Raw genomic sequence first — 22829 nt, 5'->3', positions numbered from 1 at the left:
ATAGAGTACCTAGGGACGTTCTCTGGTGGACAATGATGAAGAAAGGTGTTTCTCTCAAGTACATTAGTATAATTAAAGATATGTATGAAGGAGTAGTAACCAATGTCCGCACTTGTGGAGGGGTGACAACCAATTTTCCTATAACGGTTGGGTTACATCAAGGATCTGCTTTAAGCCCTTTCCTATTTGCTATAGTGATGGATGAGCTTACGAGATCAATTCAAGAAAATGTGCCGTGGTGTATGTTGTTTGCTGATGATATTGTTTTGATTAATGAGTCTAGAGCTGGGGTTAATGCTAAGTTAGAATTATGGAGACAAACATTGGAAGCAAGAGGTTTTAAGTTGAGTAAGAGTAAGACAGAATACATGGAATGTCGGTTTAGTAAGCAACGAAATAGAGATGGGAGTGTAGTGAAGCTTGGTGAGCAAGAAATACCGGTGGATGATTCTTTCAAATATTTGGGATCTATCATTCAAAAGTATGGAGAAATTGATGGAGATGTAAATCATAGGATAAAGGTTGGGTGGATGAAATGGAAGAGTGCAACTGGAGTGTTGTGCGATCGTAGAATGCCATTGCGGTTGAAGGAAAAGTTTTATAGGACGACTATTAGGCCCGCTTTACTATATGGTACGGAATGTTGGGCTGCCAAGAGACATCATATTCAAAAAATGAGTGTAGCTGAGATGCGTATGCTGAGATGGATGTGTTGAAATACAATAAAAGATAAGATTCAGAATGAGGAGATACGTAAGAAGGTAGGCGTTGCACCCATTGAAAATAAGATGAGAGAGAATCGTTTACGGTGGTTTGGACATATTCGACGAAGGCCTAATGATGCTCCAGTTAGAAGGATGGAGAAATGAGAAAATATATTAGTTAAAAGAGGTCGGGGTAGGCCTAGGAAGACATGAATGGAGGTGATAGGAAAGGATATGAATGCTTTGAACCTCACCGTTGACATGGCATTGGATAGAAATGAATGGAGGAGAAGGATTCATGTGGAAGACCCAGAATGATTTTCTTTGTTGGTTCATATCGCCGACCCCAATTGTTTTGGGATGAAGGCGTAGTTGTTGTTGTTTGTTGTTGTTGTTGATATAATTCTCCATAGCCGTCACCCACATCAAGTAGTTGTTTTCATTGAGTTTGTAGGTGATGACGGTGGCGAACTCTTTTTCTCCCATAATGAATACTTGAGTTTAGACTAGAGGAGATAGGGAATGATCAATGATCGAAGAACACTTCTTTCACGAGATTCTCCTTCTTTCAAGAAGCTCACTCTGATACCATGTAATGAAACAAGGTACAATAGAACAATAGGTAAACAAACACAATGCCAACAAAGGGCTTTAATAAACTCACTTAAAGTTGGTGACTATTGGACCAAATACAATCTCAAAAGAGATAAAAATACCAAACAACACAAGAGGCATACAAGCTTATAAGATGGGAAAAAACTCTAGAGAAAACCCTCAAATGCTTCTAAAAGCATTGAGGAATAACAAGGGAGTGAGGCTCTATTTTATAGAGCCTCACTCCAACACATGGGAGGCAGTCCAACTCTTTGGACTGCCTTCCAACCGTCATTATTATGACTGTTGGGTGGCAGTCCAACGTCTAGTTGGACTGCTGCCCAACAGTCATATTTTGACTGTTGTGCACAACAGTCATAAATATGACTGTTGTGCCTAAGCTGTATGGCAGTTTATTTATTTATTATAATGTTAAATTACATTTCAGTCCCTAGTAGAATGTACTATATGATAAAAGACAAAAATACCCTTATTGGGTATTTGGATACAATTTTATTTTTAACAAATAGAAGTGCCCAAGCACTCAAGAGAAATCAAATGCACACAATAGCCACTATGGGCATACAAATATGAGATTTTACTAATGAAATGCTTAAAAAAGCATGTAATAAAATATGCGGAATTTACAAAAAACAAAGTTTTAAGGGCACATACAAGTACAAGCATTGACAACATAAAGATACGAAGGCCCAATACAAGCACAAAAGTGCGTAAGTATAAGTCTATTGTAACATAAGAGTCAACAAAGGGCAAACATAAACAAGAAAATATATATATATATATATTTAATGAGTATATGTTTGAAAAAATATATACTTATACAAATCATACAAGACAATTAACCATGGAATAACTCATGCAACTAAAGCATAATGCAAAATGCATGAGAATATTTCAACAATCATTTCTCATAAAAGAGAAAACGAGTTTAGATAAATTATGAATAAATTTACAAAAACACATACATCATAATGAATGAATTTTGCAAATTAAACACTGGTTTATCCACTACAAGCAGTGTTGTGAAAAGCGTTGAGGCGTAGCGAGGCGCTCCATAAAAAACCGAGGCAAGGCATAAAGCGTAAGTCTCAATTTTTTTTTGAAAACTTTAAAAAAATATCTAAAAATACAAATAAACAAAGAAATGCTTTATTGATGAAATAACAACCAATAAGAAATAGAAAATCTCAAATAAGTACTAAAAAATATTAGATTAACATATAAAAGTAACTAAAAACTGAATACATAACTGGAAAATATATGAGATTAACCTACAAAAGTTAAAATATATGAGATTATTCTAAAAAATATGAGATTAACATATTAAAGTAACTAAAAAATGATTACATAACTGGAAAATATATCAGATTAACCAACAAAAGATAAAATATACTAAGAAACCAATTACATATCTGAAAAATATATGAGATTAACCAACAAAAGTTAAAATATATGAGATTATTCTAAAAAATATGTGATTAACATATAAAAGTAACTAAAAAACTGATTACATAACTGGAAAATATATGAGATTAACCAACAAAAGTTAAAATATACTAAGAAACTGATTACATAATTGAAATAACTGAAAAATATATGAGATTAACCTATAAAAGTTAAAATATATGAGATTATTCTAAAAAATATGAGATTAACATATAAAAGTAACTAAAAAACTTATTATATAATTGGAAAATATATGAGATTAACCACAAAAGTTAAAATATACTAAGAAACTGATTACATAACTGAAATAACTGGAAAATATATGAGATTAACCTACAAAAGTTAAAATATATGAGATTATTCTAAAAAATATGAGATTAACATATAAAAGTAACTAAAAAACTGATTATATAACTGGAAAATATATGAGATTAACCAACAAAAGTTAAAATATATTAAGAAACTAATTACAATACTGAAATAACTAAAAAATATAAGAGATTAACCAACAAAAGTTAAAATATAGTAATATACTAAGAAACTGATTACATAACTGAAATAAATGGAAAATATATGAGATTAACCTACAAAAATCTTGTTGATTATGTTTTAGAAATCTTGTTGTATTTTTTTTTTGTTTTTGCACCTCGAGGCACAGAGGGCCACGCCTCAAGGCGAAGCATGCCTTTTGCGCCTCAAGGCGCATTTTTGATAACACTGACTATAAGCAATCACCTCCTAGGCCTTCAAACCTCAAATATCAAGTGTATCAGCGACTAGAGCAAGAGCATAATCATCATGTCACTAAAGAGAAAAACACACACACGAAGGTGTGTATAAACATTTCTTGTCTATATATAATGACACTTAAAAACAAGTGTATCCGCAACTAGAACAAAAACATAATGCCAACGAAGAGCTAAAATCACACACGAAGGTGTGAATAAACATCTCTTGTCTACATATAATGACACTTAAAAAACAAGTGTATCAACAACTAGATCGAGTATAATACCAACAATGGGCTAAAATCACACACGAAGGTGTGAATAAACATCTCTTGTTTATATATAATGACACTAAAAAATAAGTGTATCAATGACATATCAAGAGTATAATGCCAACAATGGGCTAAAAACACACACGAAGGTGTGAACAAACATCTCTTGTTTACATCTAATGACACTTAGATAAGAGGTATAAAAAGGAGAAGACACTCGAGGTAAGAAGGCTTGTAATGGAAACACATTAATGCCATCCATAAAAATATCAATTTTAACAATCTTTCGAAACACCATGGTTTAAAAAATAGACAGCATAAATGCCATAAGGGGGCAATAAATACTCACGAAAATCAATTTTCAAGTGAGTGAGTTCATATATAAGAACCGATTTGAAAGATAAAGTATCAAATCAAATCAAATCCTAATAACGGTAGATGTAAGTTTCGAATGAATATAGTGCAATCATTTACACAAGAAGTGTCAATTGATGCAATTATATGCAATACAAGATGTCTCATGGCAATTTTCATAATCTTGAATAAGCAAATAACGAGACATGCCCAATATAAGTACTCTTCGTAGAGGTGGTGAAATTATGAAGTTTGAGAATCTCACAAAAGCTGATAAGTCCACCAATGAGAACCAAGTGCACTAAGCAAATCTTATATAAAAGATCAATAAATCTCATTAAAGAGACAAGAACACATATGACATAAGAAGTCAGAGCTAAATCATAAGTCTATTATGAAGCAATTGAAGACAATCAAATCGGAGATTCCCAAGAATATCAATATGCAAGAGAGAAATCTCAAAAGATAAACATATTTTATACGAGAACAAGTCAAGTTTATGCCTTTCAATAATTAAGGCATATAAAAAAAATCTTAATCCAACACGTGTCATTTGAAAATAATCTTTACGTAATAGAGCAATATTGCTCAAGTATATATGAAATAACACACTAAAAAAACCTCATTAAAAATAGATCACGATAAAATATTAAGCTTGATCACATCATAAAAATTTCAAAGATACTTTATACATATGTCAAGAAATATAAATTTTAATATTTTTTCAAAATACATAATATTATAAGAAGCTACATATTCAACTTGAGTGGATAAACTACAAAGGTGTTCTCCAAGGAACACACATACAATACCCATAAAGGGAACAAAAAAGAGGTGTTTTAAACGAACACAATCACAAATTCCACAAGAGGATACACAATAAGGAACAATATAATAAATATTTTTGATCAAATAAAATGAGTGTGTAGAAGCATATGCAAAATATAGTTTTACACTACACATATCCATAGTCTAAGACATATCAAAACATCACAATTTTTCACATAGTTCACAAAAAATATTTATTTTTAACATAACTTCTTTTTAAAACTTATCATACATATAAAAGACAACCAAAGATACATACAGAAATGCAAAACCTTTGAATCCATTTCATTTGCCAATACGAATCCTTTCCAAGATCGATGCCTTGCTTTGATAGCATGTCACGATGTGGTACAGATTCTAATGCACTCTAAGATGATCTCCAGGACTCAAAACATTATACAAAACTTAAGAATTAAAAGACACATATCAAAATATAAAAGGATAATCTTATTCATAATGGACATTAAAAAAAAATAAAAAAATAAAATTACATTCAAGCCTCACTATAATGCACTCAGCGAAAAACAATACAAAACCCTAATATTATCCATCACTCTCTCCATCTTACTGTAACACCCCAAAATTTCAAACTTGTAAACCTTTTTAAAATACTTAGAAAACCTTTCATTTTTCAAAGTTTTTATCAGCGAAAATGAATTTTTTTTGAAAAGCAAAACAAGTTGACAACTTTGGGCACGTTACCGTGAAAATCCATCATAAAAAACCATCGTTTTCAAAAGCATTTTAACAAAACAATTAGTGAGCCAAATATATATTAATGCTAAACTTCAGTTATACAAAATTGAGGGTTTTCCCTTATACAAAACTCAAAACCAAAACAGGTATCTAGGACACAAAACTGTGAGCACGAGAGTGAGGGTATCTAGGACACAAAATTGTGGTGGATACACGATTTTGATTGAAGGCTCTTGATTCATTGCATACTTGTCATTTATAAAATATTAATTTATATGCCTTTAGTGGATTTTATGTACTCTTAGTGGCCTTTGTGATCATCCATTGGTGGATTGTTATGCCATGTATCATATGTTACTTCTCATATATATCTTGCATTAGATTAATCTATCACTTGCATATGTGCTTAAATGTTTCTATGTATATCTTATGTGATTCTTTATTGTTTTTGTATAGGATATGTGACTTTAAGTTATTAAATTATTGTATATACATGAATTTTGATCTCTTTGGGAGTATCCATGATTAGTTGTACTTGTGTATTCTCTTGGCTTTCTAAAAGGTCCTTTGAGAATCTGTATATACGTTTTGACCCTCTTTAATGTTATATGTTATTGTTGACTCATAATAGACTTGTAATCTAGAATGCGCCATCTCTATATATATCTTGCTTATATTGCCCATGCCTATTCTTCATTGATTTTGATGTAATATTGATTGCATTTATGAAAAATTATCAATTGACATCTTGTTTTTCATATGATTGTACTTTATTCATTTTAAGTTTTCCATCTACCTTTATTGGATTTGATTTGAAATTTTGTTTTCCAAATTGGTTCTTATATATGAACCCTCCTTATTTGGAAATTGGTTTCCATGTGCTTATATCGCCTTCTTAGGGCATTTGTTTTGTCTATCACAGAATTATATATAATGCATCATTTCTTTTTGGCCTTATTGTTATTGGGTCGGAGTTAGTCGTTGAGGTGAGTTATGTGTACACCTCAAGTCATCTTATCACTCTGAATCATCAAGTTTATGAGTGTCTTGTTGTTAGTTGTCTTGAGTCTAATTGATAGTTGCCTCTGGATCCTTGTTGCTTCTGTTTGAACCAGAGATGATTGCTGGGGTGAGTTATGCAACTTGGTTATTGTTAGTTTAGATTGTTAGCGTGTAGTTTGACTCTAACTGATAGTTGGTTGATCTCTGATTCTTTGAGTGTGTTGTATCACTCATTTATATGCTTGGCCATCGTTATTACGATGGATGTTTTGGGGTGAGATGTGTGTACCTTGGTTTGTGTTAGTTTAGATTGTCAGCTTGTAATTTGGCTCTAAGTGATGGTTGGTTGATCTCTGATTTTTTAAGTGTGTTGTACCACTCATTTGTATGCTTGGCCATCATTATTACGATGAAGGCTTATTATTATGTTTATCTTTGATGGCTATCTTTTTTTAAAACCATGGTGTTTCAAAAGTTTGTAAAATTTAATATCCCTACCTTGATTTGTAAATCTTTTTTCTTGTCTTCTTGATGACATTAGTTTGATTTCATTACTAGCTCTCTTTACCTCGTTGGTTTCTCCACTCATCCCTCTTATTTGAGTGACCTTTTTATTGCATAAGAAATTTTTGTTTATGAGTTTTACAACTATGGTTGTGGTGAGTTATGTGCATCCGTTGTAGCTGATGTTGTTTACAATTTTACAATCATTTGTGAGGTGAGGGATGTGCACCTCTTGTGGTTGTAGCTGGTATTTATCCCATAAGTGACATTGTGATTGATCTCTTGTCCTATGCACTGATACACTTGAATTTTGAGTTGGAGGTCAAAGAGGTGATTGCTTTGAAATGAAATGGGGATCTTCGAAACACGAGCTTTGATTAACAAGAGCAAGTGTCAAGAATGACACTAAAGCATAACCCTTAAAAAGGGTATAACTGGAAACAAAATAAAAATAAAAAATGTATTCTTTATTGATATGAAAAACCAATTGCTTAAGAAGCATTGGGGTAAAATACAAGAGGGGCTGCACCCCTTTATATACACAGCTGAAAGAGGACTCAATAGAGCTGTTGGGCACAGTCCAACAGCTCTATTTAGAGCTGTTGGAATGTGTCAGTCCAACAGCTCTATTAAGAGCTGTTGGACTGTGTCAGTCCAACAGCTCTATTGCTAGTCAAGTCTGGACAGGACTTGACTAGCAACAGTCATTCTAGTTCAAACTGAACTAGATGACATAAAAACAAAAAATAAAAATAAAGGAAAAAAATACAGAAAAGAAAGAAATTAAAAATGTATTTATATATATATATAATAATATAATATTATTATATATACATATATGTACAGTTTTACATTTTAACACTCCCCCTCAAACTTACGGTACAATGAGCGAAAGTTTGTCTAAGAGAAAGTAAAATCGGGGAGCAGCGAGAGGCTTTGTAAAGAAGTCTGCTAACTGATATTCTGAAGTGACATATGGCAGATCAATTATCCCGTGTAGATATTCCTCTCTGACGTAGTGACAATCCATTTCGATGTGTTTGGTGCGTTCGTGGAATGTTCTGTTACTGGCAATGTAGATCGCACTTTTGTTGTCACAACACATTTGTGAAGCCTTTGTTGCTTCAACTCCCATGTCAGCAAGCAGTCGTCGGAGCCAAACTACTTCCATGGTCGTGGTTGCCATGGCTCTGTATTCAGCTTCGGTGGATGAGAGAGATACCTTCTGCTGCTTTTTACACCTCCACGAGATTAATGATTCCCCTAAAAAGACACAAAAGCCAGTGGTTGAGTGTCTGTTATTGGGATCACCTCCCCAATCAGCATCAGTATATGCAATTAAATCAAGAGAAGAGGAGGAAGATAAGAAAAGTCCTCGTGAAAGAGAGGACTTGATGTATCTGATAATACGCATGACTGCTCCCATATGAACAGAAGTAGGAGCATGTTGAAATTGACTTGCTGTATGAACAGCATGTGCTATATCTGGTCTGGTAATGGATAGATAGGAAAGTGCCCCGACAAGTTGTCTGTAAGGAGTAGGGTCTGCAAGAAGTTCTCCATCATCAATCTTCATTTTAACATTAACAACTTCTGGAGTGTCAACTTTCTTATCATCAGTAATACCAGACCTGAAAACAATATCAAAAGCAAATTTAGTCTGAGATAATAAATATCCTCTAGGAGAATAAGCAACTTCAATGCCTAAAAAATATCTCAACAAGCCCAAATCAGTCATTTCAAAATGAGATTTAAGAAGTGTTTTGATTGTTGCAACTCCCTGTTTATCGCTTCCGGTGATGATCATATCATCCACATAGAGAAGAAGCACAATGATCCCTGCATCAGAATTCTTAATAAACAAAGCAGTGTCAGTTAAACAGAATTGAAAACCAATATCAATCATAACACGACTAAACCTATCATACCAAGCTTTTGGTGCTTGTTTAAGTCCATAAAGAGCTTTTTCTAAGCGAAGGACTTTACCCTTAGGAATACTTAGACCAGGAGGGGGTTCCATATATACTTCTTCAACTAGCTTTCCATTTAAAAAAGCATTTTTGACATCCATTTGAAAAATAGACCATTTTTTGATAGAAGCTAAGGCAATTAAGGTTCGGACAGTAGTCATACGAGCCACCGGAGCAAAGGTTTCTTCATAATCAATCCCATATTCTTGGGCATAACCTTTGGCTACTAAACGGGCTTTATATCTTTCAAGAGTACCATCACTCTTGGTTTTAATTTTATAAACCCATCGACATCCTATAGTTTTCTTCCCTGGAGGAAGATCTTGAATATTCCATGTAGAAGCCTTTTCAAGTGCATCTAATTCAGCTTTCATGGCTTCTATCCATTTGATATCATTTTTTGCTTGAAAATATGTGGATGGTTCTTCATATGAGTGAATTAATGCAATAACTGCCCTATATGTGGGTGAGAAAGACTCGTATGATACAAACTTTTCTGGAGGCCTCGAGATTCGGGATGATTGTCTAGTTGGAATGTTAGAATATTTCTCAAGTGCACATGGAGTATTAGACTCTTGTCGCCTGGAATATTGAATACTAGTATCTCTATGAACTTCTTCATTTTCAACATTAAGATCAATAATTCTGTGATCATCATCAAAGTTACAATCAAGGTCATATTCATCAGATGTTGATGTTAGATCTAGCAAAAAGGAGTACTCAGTGACGTCTTTTAATTTTCTAAAATCAAAGAAGCTCTCCTTTTCAAGAAAGGAAACATTTCTAGACACATATAGTTTATTATTTTTGAAGTCAAAACATCTATAACCTTTCTGGTTTTCAGCATATCCTAAAAAGGCACAGGGAATCGCACGAGGGGAAAGTTTATCATTTTTGTCAGTAAATATGAAACATTTGCACCCAAATATTCTTAATCTAGAGTAGTCTGGAGAAATGTTCATAAGTTTTTCAATGGGAGTGATATTTTGTAACGAAGAAGATGGCATCCTATTAATGAGATAGGTGGCAGTTAAGGCAGCTTCTGCCCAAAAGTCTTTAGGGACTTGATTTGCTATTAATAAAGTTCTAGTGGTTTCTATAATATGGCGATGTTTTCGTTCTGCCAGTCCATTTTGTTGAGGTGTATAAGGACAAGATCTTTGATGTGTGATGCCATGCAATTTAAGATAATTTTGAAAATTTGTGGATAAAAACTCTCCCCCTGAATCTGTGCGAAAAATAGTAATATCATTTTGAAACTTGTTTTTAACCATATTATGAAAAGTTTGAAAGTATGAAAATACTTCAGACTTATGTTTGAGAAAGTACATCCACGTATGTCGGGAGAAATCATCGACAAAAATAACATAGTAAACAAATCCTCCTTTAGAAATTACTGGTGCAGGACCCCAAACATCCGAGTGTATTAATTCAAGTGGTCTTGAAGAGAAAAAGGTTCTGTTCTGAAATGGTAATTTTTTCATTTTGCCGAGAATACAATCTTTACAATCAAATGATTCAGAGTTACAAAATTTCCCTAGATTTGGAAAATGTTGGATTTTGGCTATATGTGGGTGACCAAGTCTCTTATGCCACAGTTCCAACTCTATTTTTTGAATATTATAACAAAAAGCTTTCTTCGGCATTTCCAAAAAATCCATGTAATAGAGCCCTCCTTCTCTATGGCCTTCCCCAATCAGCTTGCCTGACTGGCGATCCTGTACCCAACAACCATGAGAAGAAAAAGAAATATTACACCCATAATCAGAAATTTGAGATACAGATAAAAGATTTAAATTTAATTTGGGAACATGTCTAATTTCTGGAATAAAAAAATTTTTTGTTTTATAAATTTTTTCAAAATTTCCTATTCCTTCTATTTCAAGAGAAGTCCCATCAGCAGTAAAGACCTTTGACACACTTGTTTTATTTTTAACACATTTGGATAGACTTTGATTATTTGGGGTCATATGAAAAGATGCACCAGAGTCAAGAAGCCAAGAAATTTTACCTAAATCAGAAAAAGATGAGGCTGCTGCGCCGGTTGAAGCTTCAGATGAGGAAGAGGCACCTTTGATGAGAGGCTGAAGAATCTCCATTAGTTGGGCCAGGGAAACTGGTGCATCCTGATCTTTAGGCTCCGATCCAGCAATTGCAGCTCTTTTTTCTCTCAGTTCCTTAAGTTTGGGACATTGTGGCCTGTAGTGTCCCGGTTCATGACAGTGATGACAAATAACTTTCTTCTTATCATAGTCACCATTTTGTCGGTTAAAGTGAGGAGGCCTATATGATCGAACATGATTCCCTGGTCTAGACACGGCTAAAACGGAATCATCTTCAATTTTTAAAGAACCTTTCCGGAGACGATTTTCTTCCATTGTTAACTCTTCAATAGTTTCAACAATAGAAGGAATTTTTCCCCTGTGAAGTAGGGCCGATTTAGTGGTTTCAAATTCCGGCCTTAATCCAGTGATAAACTGGTAAAAATGTTCAGCATCGAGTTGTTTCTGACGAAGCTCGATGTCTTCGGCACAATGCCACTTTGGTTCTAAAAGGGAAAGTTCTTCCCAAAGTTCGGACAACCCATTGTAATATTCACGAATAGTTTTGTCTCCTTGTGTCATCATTCGAACTTTTTCTTGGAGGTTGCACACGTGTGCAATATCTTTAAGGGAATACATATTCTTAAGGTATTCCCATGCCTTATCGGCATGATCAAATTTGGCAAGACTTGAGCATTTTTTAATGTCAACGCTATTGATAAGCCATGACATTATCTTCGCATGAGATATTCTCCATTCTTTCCATTTCTTCTCGTATGAGGCAATAGCCTTGATTTTCTCTTCTTCCGATAGAGGGACCTCTTTATCTCCCTCCTTTTTAGTAAGAGATAGCTTAGGTTCCGAATCGGAACCATCCACAATCCCCCATAAGCCTTTTCCCCATATATGGTGCTTCATGATTGAAGCCCATGTTACATAGTTCGTATCGCTTAGTTTCATAGGCATGATGGTGACTTTATCATTGTCATCCATCGATTACAAGGAGAGAAAGAATAGGGATAGAAGAGAAACAAGAAGAAAAATGAGAAAGAAAGAAAAAAAAAAAAAACAATACAACAAGATGTGAAATCTTCTCCAATGAAGTGATAAAACACTTCTCTTCAAGTGGCGAACACTTTTGCAAACGGGCACGGAAACCGAGGCAGCTTTTCCTCAAGATTTAGTACTTCCGCGGCTCTGATACCATGAAATGAAATGGGGATCTTCGAAACACGAGCTTTGATTAACAAGAGCAAGTGTCAAGAATGACACTAAAGCATAACCCTTAAAAAGGGTATAACTGGAAACAAAATAAAAAAAAAAAATGTATTCTTTATTGATATGAAAAACCAATTGCTTAAGAAGCATTGGGGTAAAATACAAGAGGGGCTGCACCCCTTTATATACACAGCTGAAAGAGGACTCAATAGAGCTGTTGGGCACAGTCCAACAGCTCTATTTAGAGCTGTTGGAATGTGTCAGTCCAACAGCTCTATTAAGAGCTGTTGGACTGTGTCAGTCCAACAGCTCTATTGCTAGTCAAGTCTGGACAGGACTTGACTAGCAACAGTCATTCTAGTTCAAACTGAACTAGATGACATAAAAACAAAAAATAAAAATAAAGGAAAAAAATACAGAAAAGAAAGAAATTAAAAATGTATTTATATATATATATATATAATAATATAATATTATTATATATACATATATGTACAGTTTTACATTTTAACATGCTTGTGGTGAGCAAATTGGTGTTGAGATTTGCAAATATCATTCCTTTTGTTAGGTGGGATTTTTTAAATCTCTTTATGAAATTTCTAAAATTTTGCCCTTATATGGAAACTGTTTATTCATTGAAATATTTTTATTCATTGTTATGTGCCTGAAAGATCAACTATAGAAGTTATACATCTTCTTAGACAACTTATTGAGAGAAATAGAGAGAGGAACAAAGATTTGCATATGGTTTTTATTGATTTGGAGAAGGCATACGATAGAGTACCTAGGGACGTTCTCTGGTGGACAATGATGAAGAAAAGTGTTTCTCTCAAGTACATTAGTATAATTAAAGATATGTATGAAGGAGTAGTAACCAATGTTCGCACTTGTGGAGGGGTGACAATCAATTTTCCTATAACGGTTGGGTTACATCAAGGATATGCTTTAAGCTCTTTCCTATTTGCTATAGTGATGGATGAACTTACGTGATCAATTCAAGAAAATGTGCCGTGGTGTATGTTGTTTGCTGATGACATTGTTTTGATTAATGAGTCTAGAGCTGGGGTTAATGCTAAGTTAGAATTATGGAGACAGACATTGGAAGCAAGAGGTTTTAAGTTGAGTAAGAGTACAACAACAACAACAACAACAACAACTACGCCTTCATCCCAAAACAATTGGGGTCAGCGATATGAACCAAAAAAGAAATTCATTTTGGGTCTTCCACATGAATCCTTTTCCTCCAATCATTTCTATCCAACGCCATGTCCTCGGTGAGGTTCAAAGCATTCATATCCTTTCCTATCATCTCCATCCAAGTCTTCCTAGGGCAAGAAATACCGGTGGATGATTGTTTCAAATATTTGAGATCTATCATTCAAAAGTATGGAGAAATTGATGGAGATGTAAATCATAGGATAAAGGTTGGGTGGATGAAATGAAAAAGTGCAACTGGAGTGTTGTGCGATCGTAGAATGACATTGCGGTTGAAGGGAAAGTTTTATAGGACGACTATTAGGCCCGCTTTATTATATGGTACAGAATGTTGGGCTGCCAAGAGACATCATATTAAAAAAATGAGTGTAACTGAGATGCGTATGTTGAGATGGATGTGTTGAAATACAATAAAAGATAAGATTCGGAACGAGGAGATACGTAAGAAGGTAGGCGTTGCACCCATTGAAAATAAGATGAGGGAGAATCGTTTACGGTGGTTTGGACATATTCGGTGAAGGCCTAATGATGCTCCAGTTAGAAGGATGGAGAAATGGGAAAATATATTAGTTAAAAGAGGTCGGGGTAGGCCTAGGAAGACATTGATGGAGATGATAGGAAAGGATATGAATGCTTTGAACCTTACCGAGGACATGGCATTGGATAGAAATGATTGGAGGAGAAGGATTCATGTGGAAGACCCAGAATGATTTTCTTTTTTGGTTCATATCGCCGACCCCAATTGTTTTGGGATGAAGGCGTAGTTGTTGTTTGTATGTGCATTGAATATGCTTTGATTGCATGTTGTATATGTGGAGGATATTTAGATTTGTTCTATGATTGGTTGTCTTGCTTGATTTAAATCATGATATGCCTTAGTTGCTATATTTTGAATGTATTTATAGATATTGTTTATATTATTGTAATTTAAATTGTTATGATTAGTTTCAGTCTTTCATCTCTTTGAGACAATGTTTGCCATTGTTGCAAAATATCATTTCTCTTGTTATGATTTGTATGTGGGATTTTGAACCTCCTCATTATTTTTGCTGTGCATTTAATATGGCTATTTTGAAAAAACATTTTTCATGAATATTTTTATTTTTCCCTTGTGAATTTAACTCCTTGGTGAGCTGTCTTGGTTAATTGTTCTCTTTTGATCGTGTTCGTAATATTTAAAGGTTCATATTTATGTGATAAATATGACTGTATGTTAAATATATGTGTTGATTATCTTAAATGCATGAAGTTAACTCCTCTTTGTTGTTGGCTGTTTTTTGAGTTTTCATATCTTATGCATGATGATGGAGTTTGCTTAGTATGTTTTATTTTCTCATTTTGAAGTATTGGGATATTATGCATGCATGATTATTTAATAACATGTTCTTTTGTGCTCAAATTCTCTGATCAGTATCTACGAAATATGTGTTGATTTTGTGATTACATTCTTCTAAATTAGATTCCTTTGAAGTATGATTGTCTTATATATGTTTTTTTATTTGTTCAAAATTGTTCTTAAACCTTTTTTATTATGTTTAAAATTCTGTGCTGAAAATTATTAAAAACATTTTGCCTTAACACTCGTCTTTTTGGATATTTTCTATGTATATATATTGTATTTTTGGTGTGTTTGGTCATCTGCTCTCCATAATGAATATCTAATATAGTTAATTTTGAAATCTTCGTTTATGTTTTATGATATATATATATATATCCTTGTGTATAGTTAAGATGTTTTATTAGCTCTATTTACAGGTTCTCAAGTATTGATGATATTGAAGATCCTAAAGACCCTTTGAATAATAGAGAATATATTTGAAGATCAAGAGTACCCTTTAAGAAAGCAACAAATGAAAGAATTTGATGAAGTCAATAAAGACATTTTATGTAATGGGTTCTTTCTTTTCTAAGTAAGTTTGAGGGGGGTGTTAAGATTAATGTATCCTCTTATGTATATATAATATATTATATATACGTATATGTGTGTGTATACATATATAATATTTATATAATATTTATATAATATATATATAAGTCAACCTAAGTTGACTTTGACTAGCCGTTGGAGGCTAGTCCAACAGCTAGATATTCTAGCTGTTGGAATAGGTCCAATGGCTAGTAAGGTTTTTCTATTTTTCTCCTCTTTTCTCTATATATTGTGGGTGTGTGTATGAGTGAAGGTTGAGAGAGTGATGGGTAGTTTTAGGTTTATGAGTGAGTGTATTTTTGTAGTGAGGATATTATGTAATTTTAAATTTCTTTATTAATGAAACTATTCATCCACATTCCTTATGTTTCATTTTATTCCTTATGTTTTTGTCCAATTACATTATGTTTCGATTCTTGAATTACTTTTTTGAAGTACATTGAGATCCACACCATTTCGTGACAGATCACATATCCAAGCCATACTGTATTTTGCTGCAGCTTGATTCCAGAGGGCACTCAAATAATGAAATCCATGATTATGTGTCATATCAGGTGCCCTCAAAGTCAAACTAAACTAAGGATCACACAGTGAATCATCAATGATGAATGTACATTATCCTTCTTTGTGGACAGAAGGTATTCATTGTTATACTAGCATGTGGATAGAACCATCCATCTTTTAAATTTTTATATTTTTAGATCAACACTTGTTTTTTCTATGTTTAATGATTCTGTTGATCTACGAGCCTGATCTGTATCTAGTGCATCAATAATCCATGTATGAAGGAGCCATATGTTGTCATTAGTGTTATTATTTAGTTTTATGATCACTCAATGATTTTTGTGTCTTATGCATGACATATAAGTATGCTTATGATTGTTCTGAGTGGTTCTTCTTTATAGTTTTTTTGTGATAAAAAAAAATTATGGTTATTTTCAGATTTCTAACCAGTCATTATGCTGGAATTGTTGATGCTTCACAGGATGTTAAGTCACTTGAGAACCAGAATGGTGGAGACGTTTCAAGCAGGATTTCAGGTTGTAATGCAGTTGTAACAGCTCTCCCTGCGTATTCTTCAAAGGGAACTGTTGAATCAATCCATGATTCATCCCGGAAACAGATTGATCCAGTTGATGTTTATTCTCTGTCTGTTGATAAAACAGCAAGCAAGCCTAAAGATGCCTCTGGTTCGAAGTCTGTCTTGCTCGATAAAAGGAAAAGTAGAACTGTTGGTTCAAAAAGCAAGCGACTTTGTGTTGACAGCAAGGAGATCACAAAGCTGAAATTGACATGGGAGGAAGCACAGAAATTACTACAACCACCTCCTAACCATGCTCCCAGCATTGTAGTTATTGAAGGTCATGAATTCGAGGAATATGAGGTATGTGGTTTGCTTTGTGACTGATTAGGAATTGAGCTTTGCCATTTCTCTATATGCTGCATAAAACTTTCAATAATAAGTTTTATCTGCATTTGATGCCAGGTTTTTTCAACTGTAAATGTTATGACATTACAGTTTGAAGAAATAATAAAATAATCTTGTTATGACATCTCGCTTATTACTAATCTTGTTTGAAGCTGTCACAAAGACACGTGGACATGAGGACACATGACGCTGGTACGACTTGCAAGTTCAATTTTGTTTTGGAAAATAGGGTGCAAGGACACAAATTTTTAGTTTTTCTAATCAACAGAAAACTAAGTTTTTGACATTTTAATGTTAACAATGCATTTTTATTGAAATAAAACCTTAAAATATTAAAAAAATGATCAATATGTGTCAGTGTCCATGTCCGGTCGTGTTCACTCGTCTCACCATGGACACACCATCAAAATGGCGTGTCCCTGTGACACAGGTTTGAAGAAATTATTTATGATTGCACCGTAAAATAGTTTTACTTTATGATGTATCATAAATCTCATTAGCCTTGGACCAAGCATAGGAAAATTCTAATTGGTTAAAATTTAGCTAGAAAATAAAGAACCACAAATTGTAATCAAATAATGATGGAAAAAAGTAGACTTAATTTTTTCCAATTTATATTTCTATGCAGTATCTTTTGTGGAACCATTTACCAGGAATGGGAATTTAGGTAGGACTCATGCATTTACTGAGAAAATTCAACATGAAGTAATTAAGGAGCAAGCTATGTCACAGGGACTCTCCAACTAGGTGCCGCACCCGCACCCGATGCGGTCAACCTGACCCTTAGTGCAGTCAACACACCCAGGGTCATTTATGTCCAAATTTTGGACTATATATATATATATATATATATATATATATATATAATTTTTTATATTTTTGCTGCACCCCCGCACCCAAGTTTTTTTAAAGTGCCGCACCTCCACCCTCACCCCCGCACCCGCTGTAACGCCCCAAAATTTTAACTTGCGAACCTTTCAGAAAACAGGCAAGAAACTAAAAAAAATCTCTTTCCTTTCAGAGTTTATTTATGTAATCAGCGAAAGATAATTCTTTTGTTGAATTTAGAAAGGCAAGCTAACAACTTTGGGCACGTTAGCTAAAAGAACCAAAACTCACTACACATGTTACTTGCAAAACACTTGGAAAAGCCACTTTCATTTAAAGAAGTTCCCAAATAGTACAAAATTCGGATATCCCAAGGAAAATCCGTGACAAAACCTAAAAACGTTCAGGACGCGAGCTAAGAGTAGGAAAAAGAAATCTTGAAGCCATCTTGCAATCGCGCCATCGCTCGTGATGTACCTAATCACTTGTACCCATAGAATGGGTTAGTTTCGCGAAAAACTAGTAGGTGCACAAGAGAGACTACAAAAAACTGAATTAAGAGCATTTAATTCAGCATGCTAAGCAGTTTAAAATAGATCAGCAGTTAAACAGGTAAGCACATGCTAAGCAGTTTAAAGCAGATCAACAGTTAAACAGGTAAGCAGTTCAAAACTCGATTGAACAAAACGTATGTGTGATTAAACTTTTGTCTTCACAAGAGTTTATACAGAGCCATAAAAAGGGTTTAGCAGAAGACTATAAGAATGTTATCTTCTACTTGATTCGACACGGATGAAGAGACACAATGAGACATTGCTCTAGCTTGTTTTCGTTCCTTGAACGGGGTCTCTGCATTTAATCATTATCAGGTCATCGTTTGTCGCTCTCACTATTTCTAACAAACTCTTTGTCCTGAACAACCTTAATTTATTCTAATCTCTCAAGGCCTTACGCGACCAACTGTCACCTGTTATGACTCACTTAAGGCGTCATACTTTCTCAGAAAAACCCACCCTTCCATAGAAGGTCCAAAACATGATCTAAAATCAATAAAGATCTGATTCTCACATCTGGGTTCAACATATAATCATGCTAAAACAGAAAGTCAAATCTATAGATTCATAACTGGTTATTTCAATCAATCTCAGAAGATCATCACAGCTCACCATAACTTTTTATGGTAATCAAAATTAATAAGTTCCACGTCGGATCACCTGGTCTGGGAAATGTACGACCTCACAAGGAATTATCGCCCTAGATGGTATACCTGGTCTTGGACAATACACTTCCTTACAGGATTTCGCCGTCTTTGCGGCTACCCGCTCTTTGACAGTGTACTTCCTCACAGAGATTCTACCGCTCTAGCCGATTACCAGATCTTGATCATACATACCCTCACAAAGAATCCTTTGGGGACCCTGTCCTCAACAAATATTATATTCAATAAAAATTATTGTGATACACGTATCAACACAAATGACCGCTCTCAAGGTCGATAGTCACTATTATAATTAACAAGATCAACGCCGGATCACCTGGTCTAGAAAATTTACAACCTCACAAGGAATTACCGCCCTAGATGGTATACCTGGTCTTGGACCATACACTTCCTCACAGGAGTTTGCCGTCTTTGCGGCTACCCGCTCTTAGACAGTGTACATCCTCACAGAGATCTACCGCTCTAGCCGGGTCACCTGATCTTGATCATACACACCCTCGCAGATAATCCTTTGAAGATCAGGTCCTCAACAGATAACATACTCAGTGATACATGCATCAATACAATCGACTACTCTGAACAATTGACCGCTCTTGGAGTCAATAGCCACCAATATGGGTACAAACATGTATACCAACAATATGCATCGTATCACTTCACATGGTAAATCAAATCACAAGGTCACATATTCCTCCAATAAGGTTCCATGAACCATAAACATTTATCGCATGCTTTCAACATTTCTTATCACGTGGCATTTCAATCACATCATACAGAAGCATATTACACCACACATCGCATCATTGCCACAAGGAACATTGCATTCCTCAAATAGGACCTCAAAGCATGCGAAATCAAAGCATGAGTTCTATACATATGAGAACACGCACATAATATATTATGAATCAACTAAACTTCAACATACGTAACTCTTATGTAGTTCAATAAATTCACATAGGATTCAAGTTATATGTGCAAATATTCAGATCATTGCATCTGTTAGAAAATAACGGGTTCGATAATGAACCCATAAATGCACACTAAAGGTGCAAATACATAAGCCCACTAAGGGGCAACCAAAAACACATAAAGTGCTAAACCCATAAACCCACAAAGGGGTTAAGCCAAAAGGCTAAAAGAAATCTTTTTGTTATGAAAAATAGGGTAAAAATCCTTTTACAATGGAGCTAAAGCTCCCAAAAGAATGTCGAATTACAAGGGGGAGACCCCTATTTATAATACAAGAGAGGAGCCACATAGGGGGCTCCCAAAGGAGTCGTTGGGAGCCCCCAATGACTCTTTTGGGGAGCCTCCCTAGATGGCACAAACCACAAAAATAAAAACAAAAAAAAATTATAATCATATTCCATGAGTAAAAATAAGTGAAATGACTAAACTACCCCTACGGCTAATAATAGAGAAATATATATTTTATATATATAATTAGGAATATACATATATACCATATATGTATATGTATCATCCTTTATATATATAACACCCCCCCCCTCAAACTTTGTGTGGGGGAACGAAAAGATTGATGAATATAAGAGGAAGAAACTCAAGGCTCCAAGAGTCTTCAGTAAGGATGTCATTAAAATTTGCAAATGTCTTCCTCCAATTGTTTTTAATGGTGAGCATCTTTCATTATCTATCCAAGGTATTTCTTTTCATCTCATCTTTACAATCTTATGGAACAAACCAAGAAAAGGTCCAAGTAAAAGATATCTTTGCACTTTAATCAAGTGGAATATTCCAAACAAGATGAATCATCCAAGAAACAATGGTGCAAAAAGATATTTTATGCATAATGAAAGCATAACTATTTTATTTAAAACACATGATTCGTCAGGACAAGATAATTACTTATGCATGCAACATGATTTTAGAGGACCAACTTTCAAAATCATATACTTAAAAAGTAATGAGAAAATTTTAAAGTGTACGCGAAAAAGTATAATAAGAATGCTTAATGCATTCATACGATTCAATGACGAACAACCAAGAAGCCACAATGAAGAATATTGAAATAGTTCATGAAGGGACAACATAAAGAGCCTTCAAAGAGCCAACTCATAAGAAAATATATGAATCTTAATCAAGTGAGAGCTTAAAAAGACATTATGAGCATATGCATATTGAATCAACACTTAAAAGAGTCATTAATGAACATGCTCCAATCATACTTTAATCAAGTAATTACTTGAACTTACAAGATAGGAAAACAAGTGTTATTGATTTGAGCAATTTTCTTGAAGGCGATTTCACAAAAGAAATGCTCAAGAGCATGTGATAAAAGAGAGTGTATAAAATACAAGAGTTCAAAAGTTTTAAATCTACTTATGAGACAAAACAATCAAAATATATTCTTTGATTTGAACATGTGCACATAACAATTGTGCTATAAAAAGAATATGAGTTAGAAAAACTCATATCAAAACCAAATTTCAAATTCTCATAAATATAAAATTTTATAAATCTCAAAAATAACTTATCCACTACAAGCAACCACCTTATTAGTCCTCCAAAATCCCATAAATCAAGGGTATAAGCTACTAGAACAAGAACATAATCATAATGCCATTAAAGGCCAAAAGACACACACAAAGGTGTGTATAAACACCTCTTGTCTACATGTAATAATACTTGAAATGAGTGTATCAACGACAAGAACAAGAGAATACACGCCAATATGGACCAAAAGCATCTCTTGCCTTCGTAAAAAGACACTCAAAATCAAGTATGTTCAGCTACTAGAACAAGAGTATCAAGCCAACCATGGGCTAAAACACAATACATCTCTTGTCTACATAAAATGGCACTTGAAATGATTGAAAGAAGTCAACCATGGGCATACACTATGTCACAGGGATTCGGCTAGCAGGGTGTCGCACCCGCGTCGATGCGACTCGACACGGGTGCAGGTGCGGTCAACCCGACCCTGGGTGCGTTGACTGCACCCAGGGTCATTTTTGTCCTTTTTTTGGATTTTTTTTTTTATTTTTTCCCTATGAAATGGGCTTCAAAATTTTAAAAAAAATCTTTGGGGGGGCTGCCCCCCTATAACCCCCCACCAGGGGCGGCCCCCCTGGACCCCCGCCCACGCTGGGGGGAGCCCCCGGACCCCCCTTCCTGCAAGGGCAAAAACAATGAATCAGGCTCCACAACTCATCACTTTCATCTTTGGGACAACCATATAAGATAAAAAAATGGTAAAAAGTAAGTTGGGCATAAATGTCACGGACCTTAACAGCTACCATACATTCATACATATACACTGTACATGATATATATATATATATATTTATATATATATATATTTACATTTTTGCCCCTGCCGAACCCCCGCACCCGGTTTTTTCAGAAGTGCCGAATCCCCACACCCGCACCCGCACCCGCGCCCGCACCCATGTGACATAGGGCATACATCTCAGCGACTAGAACAAGGATACAAATGCCAACATGGACTAAAATTACACACCATGGTGTGAATCAACGTGCCTTGTCTGCATATAATAGCACTCAAGACAAGTGTGTTCAGCTACTAGACCAAGAGAATAAAGCCAACAAAGGGCTAAAAATACACACAAAGGTGTGAACAATATGTCTTGTCTACATATGATGACACTTAGATAAGGGGCATAAAAGGAGAAGACACTTGAGGCAATAAAGCTTGTAATGGAAATACAATTAAAGAACATCAATTTCTCAATATACCTTGAAACACTAAGGTTTCAAACTTTAGACATCCATCACAAGTATACATAATTAAAAGCATCCATAAAAACAACGGCCAAAAAACAAATGAGTGACACTCATAATTAGATATCTC

At 34.5% G+C, this 22829-nt stretch overlaps 1 protein-coding gene across 1 annotated transcript in view; it reads left to right on the top strand.

The window, feature by feature from the left end:
• The window catches only part of LOC149822950 (B3 domain-containing protein Os07g0563300-like), a 77782-nt gene that overhangs the window by 44565 nt on the left and 10388 nt on the right, over nucleotides 1-22829 (top strand). Inside the window, exon 9 of the mRNA XM_089980450.1 lies at nucleotides 16507-16905. Coding sequence (XP_089836576.1) covers nucleotides 16507-16905 — 399 coding nt within the window. The remainder of the gene's footprint in view (nucleotides 1-16506; nucleotides 16906-22829) is intronic.

Source organism: Nuphar pumila, chromosome 11 (assembly GCF_984573655.1).
Source record: "Nuphar pumila chromosome 11, dmNupPumi1.hap1.1, whole genome shotgun sequence".
NCBI lineage: Eukaryota > Viridiplantae > Streptophyta > Magnoliopsida > Nymphaeales > Nymphaeaceae > Nuphar > Nuphar pumila.
The sequence above is the reverse complement of the archived record's forward strand: the minus strand, read 5'-3'. Positions and strand labels throughout refer to the sequence as shown.